Consider the following 18,825-nt stretch of genomic DNA (forward strand, 5'->3'; position numbering starts at 1 on the left):
ATTGTATTGCAAGTATCTAGTCTGTTAGAAAACTGTATTCAGTGCAATGTCAGAACCTCTAGAAAAAACAGAACTGAGAAACAGAAGCACTGCTCCATTTGACTGAACCAAACCCATTTATCCTTAGAGCTCCATGCATGCCAAACTTTACGTTACTTAGAGATGAGGTAATAAAACATTTAATACTTAACAGATTTTTACAGGGAAGGAACAGTATTTCTTCTGCATAAGATCATATCCTGCTATATTTCATTTTAAGAATTGGTTTGATAGCCAAAATCTTTACAAAATTCTTTACAAAACAGATGTCTGAAGGATTTTCTTCCTCATTATAGCTAACAGATATGAACATCTTGGAGACTTGGGCTTGAAATGTATTTTCTTAGAAGTAATTATTTCAAGGCTACCAACAAAGGTCACAGCTAGTTCTGTTCTCTTCTGAGGTTTCTTGCCTGAATTAAAACAACAAGATGGTATTACATAAGTTGCTTTTCTGACAGTTGGTTGGCTGTTGGCAAGCCCGTTCTGCCTGTGGTATCCAGCCAGATATTCACAGTATGGCAAATACCAAATGAAGGTCATTTCACCAGTTCAGAAAAAGATTCGGAATGACCCTGTTCAGTTTTATTCCTCTACAAAGTGCTTATAGAGTTGATATGTGATTTTTGTTTGAATTTGGAGTGGATTTGATTTGGTTTAAAAATTTCACTATATGTAAGTTACCACTGTATCTGCAATACAAACCTGATTTCTCAGATAAAGTTTATTCTTACTAAACTTCTCTGGTACCTGTGTCTACAAGATTTTTTTACTACTATTTTAAACTTAAGAGTTTCAAAGCATTGCTGTCAGTCATTTAGCTCCAGGATAGCAGGAACTAACACAGTGGAGAATAGATCAAGTGACAGCAGCCATCAGCAATAACTTCTGTGCTGTCAATAACGAGGAGCTTTTAAACTTTCAGTTGATGAGGTTTCCATTACCGATGCCATGGAGCTGACCCATGGGACCAGATTCCAAGAGAAAATGACTTTCACTGGGGAGACAGCAGCAGTCAGTGTTCAGTTTCTGAGAACACAGAGCTTCCGGTGAAAATTTGCTTTTCATTGTCAACACAGACACAGAAAGATAAGGCTCCAGATCAGGTAAGCGTAAATTTGATGACAGCTTAATGATGAACAAGAATGGCTCCCCACAGGTTGCCCACAGGTACAACTGGTTAATTTAGCCAGAAACTCCAGCTGTGAATTTGAGAATAATGACAGGTTTAAGCCAAAGGCTATCAGCAGTTGAGCTGCGGTTGCTATTCAGTCAGGAGGGCAGGGGAAGTCAAACATGCCTGCATATAGTATTTGTCACTGCACTTCTTCTGATGCCACTGGCTAAAGGAATAATCCAGTTTTTTTCTTCTAGTTCCTTACAGTCAATATTCAGAACAGAACTTAGATTATTTTTACTACTGCAAAATTTTATCCACCATGGGTAAGTTAGCATTGGGTCTTCAATATAACGAGGAATCACTTCAGCCAACTTAAATTCTATTTTAAGAAACAGCCTTTCAGATTGAGATTGTTTTACTAAATAAGAGAAAGCAATACACTGCCCCAATGTTTTGTCAATCCACACTACCTTTTCACAGGCTCTGTTTGAACAAGTGCTGCATCTATCATGGCTTTCATCCACAACTCCATTTCCTTCCCTGTATCTGTGCAGAAATAATAGGTCCTCATGTTTGGATGAGCTGCCTGATTGGAAATGACATGGTCATTGCAATAAAATTGTAAGATTCTGTAAAAGAAAAGAGGCAAATAATGTTACTGCACACTCACTGTAATGCTTTACCTAGTAAGAGTTCTGCAAATAATATTATCAGAAAAAAAAAGGAACACTACAAAGTTTCTTGGTCACTGCACTCATATTTTCAAAGTAACTGCCTGTAATTTTCAATCATAGATGCTTCTTCATTAATACACTGAATAAAAAGCCCTTAAATTCCTTCAATCTATTAAAAACTATATTGACCATTCAATAATGTAAATTTATATAATTGTTATATAAATAAGATTTGACAAAGATTTTGGCAGTCTGAATGATACAGTAAGTTTTAACTTGTACTTACCAAAGTAAATAAATGATGTCTTGGTTAGGAGACCAAATGAAGTGCCAAAAGGAGCTCATAAAACAACAATAAAAAAAGTCAGAACAAAATATTATGTCAAGTCATTTATATCATCATTTAAAAGATTGTCATGGAACACTCCTGAGAGTGATTCACAAAATACTGTGATTTAAGTGATAACAAACTATCGGTTTTATTTATGTCTAAAGATACTTGTATCTAAATAAATAAAGAACTTGCATTAGTGGGATGAGTCCAGCTGCAGATGCTGGTTTATAATTCTAAGGCACCACACAGTATTTAAGAGCCACGAACCAGAAAGAAAAGGCTACTAATAAGTGATATCCATCCATTTTCCCATTCCAGTAATTATGTTTATATTTACACCCAGCTAAGTACTTGAAACTTCTGCTACTGTATTATGTAAAAATCAGGCTCATAAACTGTTTGTCAATCCTGTTTTATCTAATAACTCCATAAAATGAGTTCTTATGATCAGGCTCTGGTGCTTTCAGATATAAAATCAAATGGAAAAACTGATACCAGTACCTTAAAGGCATATTTGCGGTTAATATGGTCCTCAGCAGACAGCATAGATATCTGAAAGCTAGGTAGAAGGATGCTCCCCAGTATTCCTTCTTCCTTCTCATCTGGGAATGCAGACTTGGATTAGAGAAACAGCGTTTGGACACACAATACTTGGACTCAGACACTTAAGTGTAAGTCTTTTAGTCACACATGAGCAGTAACAAGAAGTTTACCTCAGAGGAAAATGCATTAAGAACCAGAAAAGCAGACTAACTTTGAAGAGCAGATGGAAGCCAAGCCTCTAATTCAGTGACAAGAACAATAATACCACCTATTTAAAAAAAACCAACCTGCAATACCTATGAAAACACGAGTAGTTTAAAACACTGCTTATGACTGTTGGCTGTTGAGAAAACTTGAAGATTCTTCTTCTGATCTCAGGCATATTATGCTGCATAAATCCCCAATATAATATTTAATTATTAATTATAATTCTCACAAAGCTTATGCTCAATTACATTCCATTTGTAAGAATGCATATATTTCAGACAATTTGTAAAAAAAAGTTTTCCCCAAAACAAACACCTTTTCCCCAGAACATTGTTTAACATGAAATTTAAAACAATAGATTATAATTAAAAAATTGGCATTTTAACTGAAAGCCACAAATTGAAAGCTTTTAAATCCAATTACTCTTTAATAAAGGAATAATTGGATGCAATTAAAGAAGTCAGTCTTAATTGTGTTTCATGTACAGAACTTCTATTCACAATCAGTCTCTTAGAGACTGTCCCCCAAAACACAGGTGAAGATAGTGCCTAAGTGACTGTATCTATGAAATTAAGATGAAAACATAGGTATTCCAAAATTTCGAGCATTATGCGTTAATGCTGTTAAAATTTAAATACATTTAAATACATTTAAAATACACTTAAACAGCACAAAAGTATCATCACTTCCATTGGGATTTAAAATATTTTCCAGGTTCTCATTTTCTCACTAAATTTTGAAAAGCTACAATCTTCATTTAAGATTTTTATGTGGGGAGAGCTGTGCCCAGCCATTTTAGCATTACATGACAGATTAGATGTAAAAATTATGCTTTCTGGGATAGTTATTTTAATTGCAGAGATGAGCTTAAAATTATTCTGATTAAAAGGCAGAAAAGAAATGGAGTAGATTTACTTTCAAGTACTCCACAGTACTCCTAAGTATGACTGAAAACATCAAATATTAACTCATTGCTAGCCACACATAAAAATGTGTCTTGTCTCCCCCCATCCCAGAATACATGGCAAATGTTGGGGTTTACTTTATTTGGACCTCTGTTTGGGGGAAAAACTCTCTTCTGCTAGATTATATTTTGACTAATTACTGAGTAAGACCCCCCACGAGTGCCTTGTCACAGCATTAAGCATTTTCGTTCCACTGAACAGCTGCATGTCTGGAGGACTTTGGTTTTTGTTAAAGACATACTGCTACATTCCAGTTCCAGATTTTAAAAATCTGTTTCCAATCACACTTGCTTTTATCTACATACTCCACTGCCCCATACCCATTTTTATTTGTGCGCTGTGTATGAACAGCACAAGAGAAAAAGTGCAGATCTTCTGTCCAGTTCTAAGAACTTCTATTTGTGGTAAGAACAACCTTCCGAAAGGAAAGTGGACAGCCTTTCATGCCTCAGGGAAACCGAAAAAGACTATTATCTAAGCTGTGAAAAAATACATTGACATGATTTTCCTTTTCATCTATAAATTATATTTCATTGTAACACAATTGTAACACAGCTGTAGAAATTTGGTAGGATTTACTAACAAAACCAAAAAAACCCCTCAACAACCACAATTGCACTGCCACAAACACAGTTTGTGATCTGGGAGCAAGTGCATGGCTCCCCCTTTTCTATTTTTTCAGTATCTAAGGTAGAATCAACAGAAACATAAAACCACAGCATTTAGAATAATTTTTTTTTATATTTTAGCAGCCATTTCTAATACCTTTTGCGTTATCACTGCACATGTTTAATTCCAGTTTAACAGCTTTAACTGCTTTCTAGTGAGTAATAGCTAAAAGCTATATTTATCATGTAAACAATTTAGATTATTCTGCTTGTATTTCATCTTATTGGGTAGATTAACATACAGAAAATAAAATGTAAGATTACAGAGCTGTTTGTTATTGGTATTGCTCATTGCTTTTGTTGTTTTATTTTGACAAACTTCCTGTGCGGTACCCAAAATCAATGTAATCTGTTCTTAAGGCAGCTATAATGTAGCAATTTCTTTACAACTTTTTGAAGAAGGAGCCAGAAGACTTGATTAAAATAAACCTGTAAAAAGCATAGAGGATATAACAACCACTGAGGTAACCACAGTGTAACTGTATCAGTCAATGCCTCCCTGACTGAAATTTTAGCCTAATTTTGAGTCAGCAGGGGTTTATCCAACTACCTGTACTACTTGGGGTAGAGAGAAACAAAACCTAATGATAATATTTAAATAATTCAAAATTTGTTAACTAAACCAGTTGCAAGCAGAACTTTTATGTTTCAGAACTGATTTGTCTTTGGATCCATGCTGCACTTTCAGAGAACACCATTTTAAATCTCTGCTTTCAGCAGCACCAGCATCAGCACCAGTTCTACCAATTCTGAAGTTTCACCCCTAACTGAAACCCTTTGTTACCCTTCACCAAAGTTAAGGCTGCAGCTAGCCCTTTTTACGTGCCTCTATTTTGCCATGCTTCACAATCTCTTCACTCTCCGCCTCCTTTAAACAAATATGGTTGTACACCTTATTTCAGGATTATCTGTGTTTTCCTACGCACAAGTGCCAATTGCTTATCTCCTCAGTTCATAATCTGCAGTGGTGAAGGGATGACTAACACATGTAACTCCGGACTGGAATGAGAAGCTACTTTTTCCATGTAAAATAAGTCTGATGTGTCTACATGAGTTTACCAACAGATTCTTCTGTTCCAAATACAGCAGAGACTTCTACTCATATGCAATTGGACAACATTTCATTTTATAAATGTTCATGAACACTGACTAGAGTTCCCAAAGGCATATATATATCCTCTTTATCATTCTAAAGGCAGAGTTTCAGCTCCCCTGCACTATATCCCTTCCCTATCCCCATTTCAGCTACTTAATTTGAATGAAAAATCAGATTTAACCTGACATACTTGGTTTCTACAACAGAAGCTGTGAGAAAACTACAATTCAGAATTTAGTAATAGAAGTGGCTGTGAATGGGTTAGCCCTTTGAGCATAGCCTGGCAAGCAGGAAGCATTTATGTGAAACCAGTAATTAAGAAAGAAAGAGAAAAAAAATAGATAAGAGTAGTAGGCCTGGCTATTGACAGCTATACAACTATTTGAATCCATTAAGTTAAGTAGCAGCTTATTTCTTACATTTGAGTGGTGTGTCAGAATTTATCTGCTCCCAGTAAAATTAGCAAACGAAGCTGTCAAGAGTGGAACTTACCTCTGTAATAGAAGAGACATAGATCTGAGAGCACAAACCACCGCTTCTTCCACAGCTTCATTCCAGTACTATCCTGCAATAATCACAGGGATCAAGTCAGAACTTTCAGACTGGTGACAGCAATGGTTCATAGAGTAAACCAGGCACTTCACAGCTGTGGTGTGTGCTAGTAGCGCATTTTCTTGGTTATTTAAAGTGTTTGACTTCTTATCGTGACTTGTCACTGCAAACAAAGATCGCAACCCAGGAAGCCTGAAGTTAACACAGAATCACAGAATTGTTTAGGTTGGAAAAGACCATTCAGATCATCAAGTCCCAGCTGTTACCCAGCACACCAAGTCCACCACTAAATCCTGTCCCCAAGTGTATCATGGACACAGCTAATTATACCTTCAGGGTTGGTGACCCAACCACTTCCCTGGGCAGTCAGTTCCAATGCTTCACAACCCTTCTGGTGAAGAATTTTTTCCTAATATGCAACATAAAACCAGCCCCCACCTCACTACAATCTCCTCTTAAGCAGCTGTAGAGAGTAGGAAGGCCCTCTCTGAGCCTCCTCCTTTTCTCCAGGTATGCTAGAGATTACAATCTACAGTTTAACTAATGAAAAAAAAAAAAAGCCTTTTCTTTCTAATTGAAGTAAAAGTGCAAGGTAATACTTCAAGTACATCCTCTTCTGTTTCCTGAAGAAACTCTCTGCTGAACTTTGCCTTCTACTACCACTCACATATCTAGAGCGAATTTCTTTCCCAAAGAAAGTTTATTCCTAAAGCAATTTAATTTTCTTTTATGTTTGTAACCAATTTACACCACACAGCTCAGAATGAAAGATTGCCACCATTGCTGCAGTGTCAATAAGCCAGAGCACTGCTGCACACACATCCTGGTAGAATCAGATTTAATAAATATGTTAATCTGTTCCAAGAAGAAAAGTATGTGTGAATTAGCAATATTCTTGCAGTACATAGGTTTTATGTCAAAGAAGAAGAGGGATTCTGTGATGAAATCTGTGGGGTGCATTTGTTTCTGGGGTAGTTCCCCCACCGAAGAAAAGTCAGGATAATTTTTAGCCTTGTATTTCAAACTCTGCTCTTTTTGGCGTGGGGGAAACGAGCTGAAAGAAGAAGAAAGGATAAACCAAGCATTAGCTAGGAAGTATTATTTGGAAAAAGTATGTTCACTGTAAGCATCTTCCAAAAGAGGACTTGGCCTTGGACTTAAATATTAGCAGAAAAATGACAGAAGAGTATCATTACATGCATTGAGTGAGCACACCCTGATTTAAACAAAAATTGCCACTCTCTGTGATTACATAAACATGTAATCTTACTATCAAAAAGAAACCTGCACAACTCACTGTAGATTTCTGAGGATCATATCTGTTGATAAAACTCTTGACTAAATTGGCTTTCAACAACCACTACAACATGAAAATACACAGCAGCTCCTTAGCTTACAAACACCAATCAAACAACACAGCATTTTAATTTTTTACCACATACACCCTCTTCAGCTCTTAGGTGAATTAAAGACTGGTTGAAGTGCCAGGCCCAGGAGGTGGGCAGCCAGTGCTTCCTGCTCTGCCCCAGGGGTCTATACTGTGGCCAAGACAATTTAACAACTTCATTAATGAGTTGCACACAGGCACAGAGCTCACCCTCAGCAAGTCTGCAGATAGTAAGAATTATGAGGAGTGGCTCAGATTCCAGATGGTTGTGCTGTGATTCAGAGAGACCTCGACAGGCTGGGAAATTAGGCAGAGATGGATCTCTTGAAGTTCAACCAAGGGAAATGCTCAGTCCTCCATCTGGAGAGGAATAACCCCAAGCACCCTCATGAGCCAGGAATGCACCCTCATGGCTTAGAAGGGCAGCAGCATCCCAGACTGCATTAGCAGTGCTGCCAGCAGCTGCAGGGAGGACATCCTTGCCCTCTGCTCAGCACTATGGAGGTCTGGCTAGAGTGCTGGTCCAGCACTGGGCTCATTGCTACAAGAGAAACGTGAACCCAGCAAAGGGCCACAGAGGTGACTGAGGGATTGGAACATCTTTCATATGCAAACAGGTTGAGAGAGCTGGGAATGTTCAGTCTGGAGACAGAGCAGCTCAGAAGGCATCCTACCAGTGTGTATAAACAGCTGATGAAAGGCTGTAAAGAACATGGAGCCAAACTCTTGCCAAGGACAAGAAAAGAAACAATGGGCACAAATGAAGAAACATGAAATTCCACCTCAGCAGAGGTAAACTTTTTTATTGTGAGAATAGTCAAATACTGTCACAAGTTGCCAAGAGGTCGTGGTGCAGTCTTCATCTGTGAGGGCATTCAAAGCCCAGCTGGACACAGTTCTGTACAAGACCCCCAAGTACATGGTGTGATTCTGGGGGTACCCTGTGCAGGGCCTGATGGGTCCTAACAGTGATCCTGATGGGTCCCTTCCAACCCAGCATATTCCATGGTTCTGTGAACCTGTTCTAGCTGAGCCTGCTTGAACAGGGAGGTTGTGCTCGATCATCATGAAGTCCCTTCCGACCAAGACAACTGTGTGATTCTGTGCCCCAAAACATGGCAACAAAACCTCTCACTTTTGTGAGAATTTTTCACTCTCAGCATCAAATAAGAGTAGAGGCCACAGGATTGTCTAAAGCTGGTAAAATCTTCCACTAAATAGACACTTCTAGATCTTATTATCTGAGAGCAGTTTTAAAAACCGACTCATAACCAGCACCCAGAAATCTATGCAGGTCATTCCAGTCTATCTGAGTCAGCACAGTAAATGACAACGTAGATCAAAATTGCATACACACATTTGTCTCAGCTGAGTTTAAATCACAAGTTCTTACAGGGTTCTTGGTGCACTTTAAAAATAGATTCTTAATATGGCCTAATCCATTTTGTTGTTAATTTTTTTTTTAAATCAAGTTACTGTGCTCTGAATTCCTGCAAAGCAATAAAGAGCAAGTGTAGTCTGGTATTGTAGAACAGCAAATCTATGGGAGGCTACGAACACTGTCACTTAATACTGAAGAGCACATACTTCATATTAGTTTGCACTCCATGGGAAAACCTAAAATTATCTCTGGCTTTAAGATTATTATCTCTGAATTAAGAAAACAGGCATACCTATGTGAAGTATGTGAAAAAATGGCTTCACTTACAATTTTTAATTGAAAATATTACTTCCTTTTAGAAAAAAAATAAGTATAGTCTAACAAAAAAAACTTTAAAAAACCCCAATACTCCAGGTCACACACCCTTGTCCCATCATCCTGACATGCCTGAAATTAAATCAGCTATTTACTAGCAACATCTGCTTAGATTTTTTAGAGAGAATCATGTATATATAATCTATCAATGTTCTTTACTTTTCTGATGTCCTTATTTGTATCAGACTGATTTCCAATAAGTAGTTAATTAATTGGAAGCCAGTTTATAGCTTCCCTCTGGTATTGCTGTCATTGTATTCTATAAAAGTGGTTGTCTTTTGCACACTACACACATTAGAGGAAAAAGAAGAAGGGGGTGAAGAGGGGCAAAGTACCTGTTTGTAGAGCCAGCCTCGTCTGACAACTGGTGCATTAGGATTTCTCTTTATGGAGTTCGATCTCTTTCCAAAATTATGAACCTTCTTTGAAGATCGCGATGTCTAAATTGAATTGAACAGGTTAAAGCAACCATGACATCAATAACGGTTGAAAATCCACAATGCTTTGCTTTTCTTTAAGATCTTTTTCTTATATGTGTTCCTCTTGGGGACTACAGAACACAAAATGTATTCTTTTTTTAGAGAAATAATTATTGTGATGATTCTGCTGGTTTCAGCATTTCTTTCTTTTCTTCTGCAGAGAATATAGAGACAAATTCCAAGACAAGTACTTAAAGATTTCTTTTAACACGTAAAAGCTCAACCAAATACATATCTGACCTTCATCTAAGGTAGGCAGAATGTAAGTGAACTCACATAACTCTTACAAATTATGAAAAATTACATCACCTAGGCAAGAAAATTCTACTCTTTCCTGCTTCCAACACTGACCTAATACACAAAAACTTGTTCAGATTTCAACAAGATATAACTCCCCCTTTCCTAAAATATACTAATTTTTTAGTATTCTTTCTTCGTTCTGTAATCTCTTGGTTGGTTTGAATATTCATTATTTTACCTGCTTGCACTAAGGTCTACTTAGAAACTTTTCCCTGAAACTCGAGTGCTTGTATCAGCTGTTGCCTATACTTTTTACAACCTTGCAATGGTCACATATGATTAAGAGACGTAGGAAAAATAAACCATTTTAGATTTCATCCTTCTACTTGAATAACCAGAAGAAATTGGAAAAGGCACACAGAAACGTGCAGTGCTTTGCCAATTCACACTTCATTCTTCTCAGCCTACATTTAGAAAGTTTGTTCTGTAACTAAACAAGCTGAACATTTACTTGTGTTTTAAATTCTGTAAGAATTGGTGCCCCAGAGACCATGAGATGTGATAGCGCAAAGTACACTCCTCTGCTGAAGAAGTAAAGTTCAAGTAAGTTTTTTAAAGCTGTATTCATGTCTCTGCTTCAAATCCACCATTTGAATTGAGACAATATAATCCCCTGTTTCAGCTTCCATATCTCTACTGCTGTGACTAATCATGAGGTTATGCAAAATTCCTAAAGGAGGAATGCTAAACAAACACTCAGGTTTTGCTGCAAATTAGGGTGTGGTGTTTCTCTATGGAAATTCTCTCAACACGCATCACAGAACTAAGCTGGGTTTTACATATGCTTCAGAGAGAATCCCACAGTAAGTTAAAAATCATAAACTGAAAACTTAATTTAAAATTATGTGCAGCTTTTGTCAACAATGCCATTAACTGAAGAATACAACATTGCTTGGCAAAAACAATCAGCAACATTACAAAAACTATGTGTGCTTGCCTAGAGTCTACAACACAATGGGACTAGGATGTTTTGTATTCCTTTCTTGCAAGAATCATGAGGGAATACAAAAACAATCAGCTTTTAATTTCCCTTGGAGATACAGAAATTTGACTCAGCTCTGAAAAGCAAGACAGAGCAAGTAATTGAAAACCTAATTAAAAGCAAAAGTAAAAAACTTCCACATTTTCATCTGAAAAATTCTACCAGTGCAAAATGGACAAAGGTTTGTAAGAAGCCAAGAGAATTATGACATCCAGCTGCAAAAAAGGAATATATAACAAAAAACAAGTAACAATCCCATAATAAAGTGAATCTCTCTCAGTTAACCAGTGTGACTGCTTGTATTGGCATATCTCACAAAAGGCTCTCAAATGTGTTCCAGAATTCCTATACTTGTAAAAAAAGCTAATGCATTAAGGATGCTTCTGAAGACAACCAACCACTTATGTCAAGTCTAACAAATTCAGATCATTTAGACAGCTCTCTCTAAGGTAGGTCTGATAGAAACCCATATTGAGTCCAATTTCACTGAGCTAACAGCAGAGTTTTAACGGGTTACATCCTGCCAAGTGTGAATACAAACTTCTTTTCATTAAATGCAGCATCACAAGTGCTTTCTAATTTTAGTTAATACAGAGAACACTTCAGATGACTTGTAATTATTTTACCACACACTACATGGAGAGAATAACTTCACAACAAATTCTGACCCTTAAGACAATGAGTATTTTGTAGGTGTAGGTGCATATGTAAACTAGTTATGAGTTCTCAGACTTTTTATATCACCTCCACCTCTTGCTATGCCTGGGATCCCTGGCCATCCTGTGTTCTCTCATACATAACTGATTATGTATTTTGTATTTAATTATGTATTCTCAAACTGTGGACAGAGGAAGACAGGGAAAAAAATAAGAACTGAAGGGTTCAAGTACTTTTTACCCCACAGTACTTTTTTTTACCCCACAAAAAAATACAAGACATATTGCTCAGCTCCAGCTTCTGGAGAAGGCAAAGAGAAAAAGAGGATAGTGAACGAATGACTCAACTACTTGCTGGAAAATGTAAAAGGTAACAGAGGAAGCAAAATTAGAGTCACACCTGGTACCATCTGATCCATTCTAAGTCCCAGCAACTGAGATGCCTCCAAACTCAGAATCTCTGGGAAGAACCCTGGAAGTACAATTCCAGTACTGAGAAAAAGCCAGGAAGTCCAGCCAGTGATATTCATGCTTTTCCAAAACTGAAAAAACACCAGCAGGGTTTTGAACTCTGGGCAACAGACCAGCCAGCATCTGGGGCTGCACATTTCATCACGCTGCAATTGGCTTTTCTCTCTGCTTAGCTGGTAGAAGACACAGGATTTACGTGAGGCTTCTTCTCCGCTTTCAGAACTAGACAAAAATACTTAATTAACATTAAACTTATTGCACGCATGTTAGAAAAACATAGGTTGAGAACCTTGCTAATAAGGAAATTTTCTGCATGTAAACTCAGAGAGTACAAATCTGTATCTTTCTCACTTTCGACTTCTGTTTAAAAAATGATGCTGCTTTCTGGATTTTGTAGGCAATTTCAGTGCCCTTTAATCCTGCAGTTTTCCACAAGCTGAGTCTGTTTCTGCCTCAGCATTTCAGCTTGGACCAGGAGGTTGCTCTTGAAGCAAATCCCCCAATCATTCACTCTTACGTGCTTTGGTTTGCACAATAGACCAAAGTGGATTTAGTTTACGTAAGACTAAAATGTAAGATGGACAAGGAGCACTACTGGACTAGGCTGAATATAAACCAAGAAAACACAGTACAGATGTTCAGCTCTGAGCACCAAAACTGCCCTTCACACTGCTTCTGTTTTCTGTACTGTTTGCTAATGAGCCTTGTGACTATTAATCCAAATTTTCCAGCTAACCTGGATCCTGAGCAGACATGTATGACTATGCCTAAACTAGCCATTCAAAGCTGGACTGGCTTGAAATACCTATAAACAAACTGATTAGTATTTATGAGCACTGGGATACAGCCCAGCTATAATGGAGTCACCAGGAGCTCTGCAGCAGCTGGCCTGGGCTAACGCTCCACACCACTTACTGGGAGAAAATTATTCACCTTTTTCTGCTGATAATCAGGACAGCAATGAAGAGCAGCAGATCTGAACCGTGGAGTAAGATGACTGACTTTATACATTAAAAAGCAATTCTGGACATGTAATCGTGTTTGTCTAGGTAGTGATTTTAACAGCAGGAAGAAAAATAAGATTAAAAGAGACAACTACAAAAAGAATTTCTTAATTCTGCAAAGAAAGGTAAAAATATGCACTTCTGTAGCAATCTCAAGCCTGTGCAGATCTTTTTCACAGCCAGAGGTCTGTGCTGGTGGTTTCATGTTTGGAAATACACTTCAAGCTAACAGGAAATAAGCAGTACTTAACAGAGCTGCAATGTGTTATTTGGCCCCCTTCATGTATACAGTGGGAACGGAAGATTAGAATTAAGACTTTTACTGGGCAGCAACTGATTTTTGCCTCAGCTCATGTTAGCCTCTAGTCAGCAACAGCATTAGACTCCAGAGAGTCTTTCTGACACAAAATAGAAAGTTCTCTAAATCCCCTATCTATTTGGGATCAATTAACATTAATAGAAAGAAGAACTTTCTCCTATACCCCACAACAGTCTGAAACTTTAGTTGCACCCCAAACTTTTTTTCCATTCCCCATTACATTCCAGTATAAGGTGTGTTCATGAGTTATCACTGAAAATAATAACCACCTAAAAACTGACTTGGCAACCACATGAAACATTCTTCTCCTCTGTAATTAATTCTCTGTAACTTCCCTCACCAACATTTTACGCTGTTTTATTATGCTACAATACACCAGTACTCTAAATATTATATTCAAAAGTTAGCAAGACAGCTAAGAATTTCAGGCTCTACTGTTTGAAGATATGAGTAAAGACACAGAAGAAAATTAGTTTTGTATCCAGATACAACCCATGGGTCATTTCTATATAGCCATCTTTAGAAATAATTCAACTCAGTAGCCTTGAATAGCTGCCAGAAAAGGCAGACTGATATTTGCTGTGGTACTACTTTGCCACAATTAATCTCCTGAAAACAACACTTTTTAAATGGTGTTGCACTAATTCAGACAAATTCACATCTCAAAACTGATGTACAGTAATTACACACATAGCCACAATATTAATATTAATATTTTAAATGCTTTTAAATAACTAGAGCAGGAGGAATGAAAAGCAGAGCACCAGTCTATTTTTTTCAAAATATTATTTTCTCGGGAAACTAAATTGTCATTAATCAATGAAAGTAAAAGAAATGCCAGTAAGTGGACCATAGAAATCTCAATTTCCCTCTAGAAGACTTTGAAACAAACACAAGGCTAAAGGGCACTTTCAGCTTCTCTTTTGAAAGAGAAGTGTGAAAAATGTTGGTAAGATGCATGCTCCTAAATTGGAATTAATTTTGCATATTTAACCTGAGATTGCTTCCTAAAAAATAATTTTTAACAGAACTAGCTATGTAATTACTGCATTCTACATGACCATTATGACTCTTGACAAGAAGATACGTTGGATTTTTTGCTTGCTTGGTTGTTCTAGGGCTTAGCTGGTTTCGAGTTTATTTTTTGCTGTTGTTGTTTAGGGGTTTTCTAGTTTGTTGTGTTTTAAACTGGTTTTCCTGCATGGACTTAAACATGATCATATGAAAGTTGAGATGGATTTTGTTACTGTTTATAATACATCTGTGACTCTCTGTTTTTCCCCCCAGCAACATTAATAGATTAAGATACTTTTCTCATTAAATAACAGTTTTCTAATGTAGGTCAAGGATTCTGCCTCTCTCATGAGATATTTAAAACAACAAAAAGTTTCCAAAATGCACTTAAAGAAACCTTGCAATGCTTCTTACTACATGGTAATTCAATTATTTAAATCCATGTTTCTGACATTAAGGAATTTGCTCAGTTAGAATATATTCCAAAGTTTATTTTTCTCTTGCAGGCTGGATCAATCTGCTGAAAAAGCACTTCTCAGGGTTAAAATTTTCAATGACTAGCTGAAGTATAGGGTTTTTCCCCCTTGTTTAACTGTTAACTACTAAGTAGAAGAGATGACAGCTCTTGTCTGTCAACACTGATCAAAGCTGTTATCTTGGTCTCCTAGAAAATTTAAGGCACTTCTTAATTTTGTAGCAAGTGCATTTGTCTCTCAGGAAAGCTAAAAATTAAGAAGAAAAAAAATTGCACACAATAGGCACACATCAGCTTTATCCAATAAACTTAAAAGTTGACAAGATCATCTGGGCATTTGCCTTAACCTTCTGAGAAACTATGTGTGAATGGAGAAGTTAAACATAAATTAAGGTGACCCTAGGATTCTTCTAAACATTTACTAGGAATTTTCCTAGGAAGTCAGGACTCCTACTTCTGGTCCGACAGCAGGAAATGTCATCTGCTGTTTAGCACAGGGTCACCTCCCACCTCTCTCACAACTACTCCTTACACACAGTTTCAACTCTCTCTGTTTTACCTGGAGACATCCAAGCAATTGTCCGTGATGGAGCAATTTTTGTAACAATGCTTGCCCAGCTGCCTAATCAGTCACTCAAGGTTTTGCTGTTCACACAGATTAGAAAAGTCAGGTTATGTAGACAATTTAGGTACGTGCAAGTCATAAGATCTGAGACACCTGATAAAGATTACAGCTACAGTGATAATTTGTTTCAGACACTTCAGTTTCCACATTAAATGTGAAAGGACATAAGTGCCCTGAAAAATATATGAACTTTGTTTCTCTTTTTCAGTGGAATACTAACACAGACACTGCCTAGTACCTTGTGGAATAACTGAATTATTTTAATTCTAATTTATTTGGACATAAAGACTTACTCTGCCCACAGGGCTCATTGGATGAGCAGCATAATCTGATGTCAGATTATAGTTAGTTGCTTCACATATCATGCTTACTGGTCGCTCCTTCTTTTCTTCAGATGACATTGCTGCAGCAGTCCTGAAAATAGAATATGTAATAGCACTACAACATGCTGTGTGTGCAGACTGTTAATAAAAAGCACCCCTAGAAGTAGCCTTGTACAGCCTGTGTCCTACTTTTCCAATTTGAAAGCAATTCACACTTCATTGCAGAGTTACCTGCACTGTGTTTTAAACTCAAATCTATAAGAGATGAATTTTAAGATGCTGTTTAAAAGCAGAATTTCTCTATTAGTGCAAGGCGTTGGTGGGAGGGAAAAAGACAAGTATGAGTGTGAGATGGAAATGGGAAGAAATGCTCTCCAAAGACCCCATCTGGCTGTGCCCCATTTGGGTGAGAACAAGCACATTTGTGAAATTTGGCTAGTTCTGATGGTTTTCCTTCGAGCCACCATGTAACAGCAGTGTTACAACAGTGGTGGTGAGCAGGTCACCATAAAATATCGAGGTCAGGTATAAGTTCCATGCAGACCTTCTTCTATTGTTGTGTATTCTACAAAACTAGTGCAAGGATAGCAAATCCAAGTTATTATCCAATTATCCAATGAAAGTGTCCCAACTGGCCAAGGAAATAACCAATTGAGGAGAACCTATCAGGCAAAACATTATAGATTGACAGCTTCTGATTGTCCCAAAGTGATTATAAAATTTCTCCCTTTTTGGAAGTTTATTTGATTGTTATATAATATCTAGGTCGTTTGCTAAAATTACAGAATAACTAAAGTGACAAGTGGAAATTCACAGCTCATAAATGTGGTGCATTTCTATCATACAACAAATTTGGGCCATGCTTTTTGTCTTAAAAAGTTTGAATCAAATATTTAATATTACTTTTGAGTAACCTAAACAAGTAAAACTATATACATGTTGATTTGACTTGAAAAAAATTAATATTGTCACTAGTGACCACTGACTCTTACTTCAATACCAATGGGCTTTAAAACCTGTGTTTTATAGAGTGAAACAGAAGTCACTTACTGCTCATTCACAACAAAAATACAGTTGTCCTGCGATGGCTGTCCTGTTACTGGATGCTTGCAGGTTACTTTTCGTTCATTATGGCTGTGAAAGAGAGATAAAGAAAAGTATTAGGCAACAATGTTTTGATTTTCCAACTGAAGTATGTAAATCCAGTACACTGAATATACCAGTACAGTGAAAATAATTATGAATATTTCATCATGGTATATAACCACGTATGTGTACACACTCACAAATGCATATATATATACACACACTCAGAAAAGGGATGAGAACTGGTATTAAAGTATCTTCATTAATACTTTGGAAAGAGATGGAAAACATTGGCACTGGGTTGGCAACAGTTTTGAGTTTTAAAACCTACAGCAGTAAAAGTGGTTTTAATTCATATATGAACACAGATAATTCACTTCAGCTATGACTTTACGTATTCAGAAACACAATTTCAGCTGGACAGGGACAAGTTAAACATGAGACATATATAACTGCTCTAGAAGGATAAAGTAATGGTACTGTAAAGGGAATTGTCTTCATCCTTAGGACATGAAGATACTGGTTTAAGGTTTCTGATATTACAGATAAATGCTCAGTGATTGGAATAAGTGTGAGGGGAGTAATCACAGTTGTACTTTTGCAAATGACTTTTTAACTCAGAACGCTGCTCAGGACTATCTTTCAGTGGCAGGGAGGCTGAGCTCCACCCTCAGCAGCACAAAAATGCTCACTTTGCAGTATCTTGCTCCCCTGAACTGAACTGCAGATGCTGATAGATCACAGTGGCTTTCACAATTTGGAAGAAATTGCCAAAATTCAACAACTACCAGCTGCTGCCGATGCTCAAGAAGGAAATGTATGGACTTGTGTCCTCCAGCCTCTGAAGGGAAGGAAGAGAAAAGGAGGTCTGATTCTGGGTTCCTTAGTCCAAGAAAGACAAGGAACTACTGGAGAAGGTTCGGTGCAGGGCTGTGGAGATGATGAGGGCACTGGGATGTCTCTTATGAGGAATGGCTGAGGAAGCTGGTTCTGTTTAGCCTGGACAAGAGATGGTTGGGAGGGGATCTTATCGATGCACCCACACATCTGCAGGGCAGCTGCCAGAGCACAGGGCCAGGCGCTCCTCGGTGGTGCCCAGTGACAGGGCAAGGGGACAAACTGAAACACGGCGAGTTCCCCCTGAAGGTGAGCAAAAGGCTCTGTGAGAGAGACTGAGCACTGAACAGGCTGCCCAGAGAAGCTGTGGCTTCTCCTCTGGAGAGATTCAAAACCTGCCTGGACACAATCCTGCGTACTTTGCTCTAGATGACCCTGCTTTAGCAGAGGCATTGGACTAGATGATCTCCAGAGGCACTAAATCCTTAATACCTACTGCTTTTACTGCCTATTCATTAAACCATCTGAACTTTCAAAACTATGAAGCACAGCTCATCTCACAAATATCACGCTTTCCACCCTTCCTGCTTTGTAAAAACAACCCCAATTTAACAAGACTATCTTAATATTCCCCACTTAAAAAAAAATTCTTTGGATAATAACATTTTGCAATTATAGAGCACTATTGATTAAAAGTTGCCTCCAAAAAAAAGCCTGATAAAAAACCCACACAACTTTAATGGTGAATGAATGGACAAGCCTACATAAACCTAGAGTGCAAGATTAGAAAGAAGCCCAATTCTTTGCACTTCCTCTACTGGGATTTTAAAAAACTACTAACACCTAAATGGAAAGACTGTGTTACAGATCTTAACTGAAGAGCTAGCAATTGCCAGTACTTTAGCTTTGTACT

The 18,825-nt window shown here is 37.5% G+C and overlaps 1 protein-coding gene across 18 annotated transcripts in view; it reads right to left on the reverse strand.

The window, feature by feature from the left end:
- Positions 1 to 18,825, reverse strand: part of PLEKHA5 (pleckstrin homology domain containing A5) — a 160,116-nt gene that overhangs the window by 49,519 nt on the left and 91,772 nt on the right. For all 18 annotated transcript variants that reach the window (XM_085049192.1, XM_085049203.1, XM_085049195.1 and 15 more), the window contains exons 4-9: positions 17,040 to 17,123; positions 15,960 to 16,080; positions 9,677 to 9,781; positions 6,139 to 6,211; positions 2,669 to 2,769; positions 1,630 to 1,745 (exon numbers count right to left, since the gene is read on the reverse strand). In XM_085049192.1, the coding sequence (XP_084905318.1) occupies positions 1,630 to 1,745; positions 2,669 to 2,769; positions 6,139 to 6,211; positions 9,677 to 9,781; positions 15,960 to 16,080; positions 17,040 to 17,123 (600 nt within the window). The remainder of the gene's footprint in view (positions 1 to 1,629; positions 1,746 to 2,668; positions 2,770 to 6,138; positions 6,212 to 9,676; positions 9,782 to 15,959; positions 16,081 to 17,039; positions 17,124 to 18,825) is intronic.

This window comes from Lichenostomus cassidix, chromosome 1Aa (assembly GCF_008360975.1).
Source record: "Lichenostomus cassidix isolate B80296 chromosome 1Aa, HeHo_3.0, whole genome shotgun sequence".
Classification (NCBI taxonomy): domain Eukaryota; kingdom Metazoa; phylum Chordata; class Aves; order Passeriformes; family Meliphagidae; genus Lichenostomus; species Lichenostomus cassidix.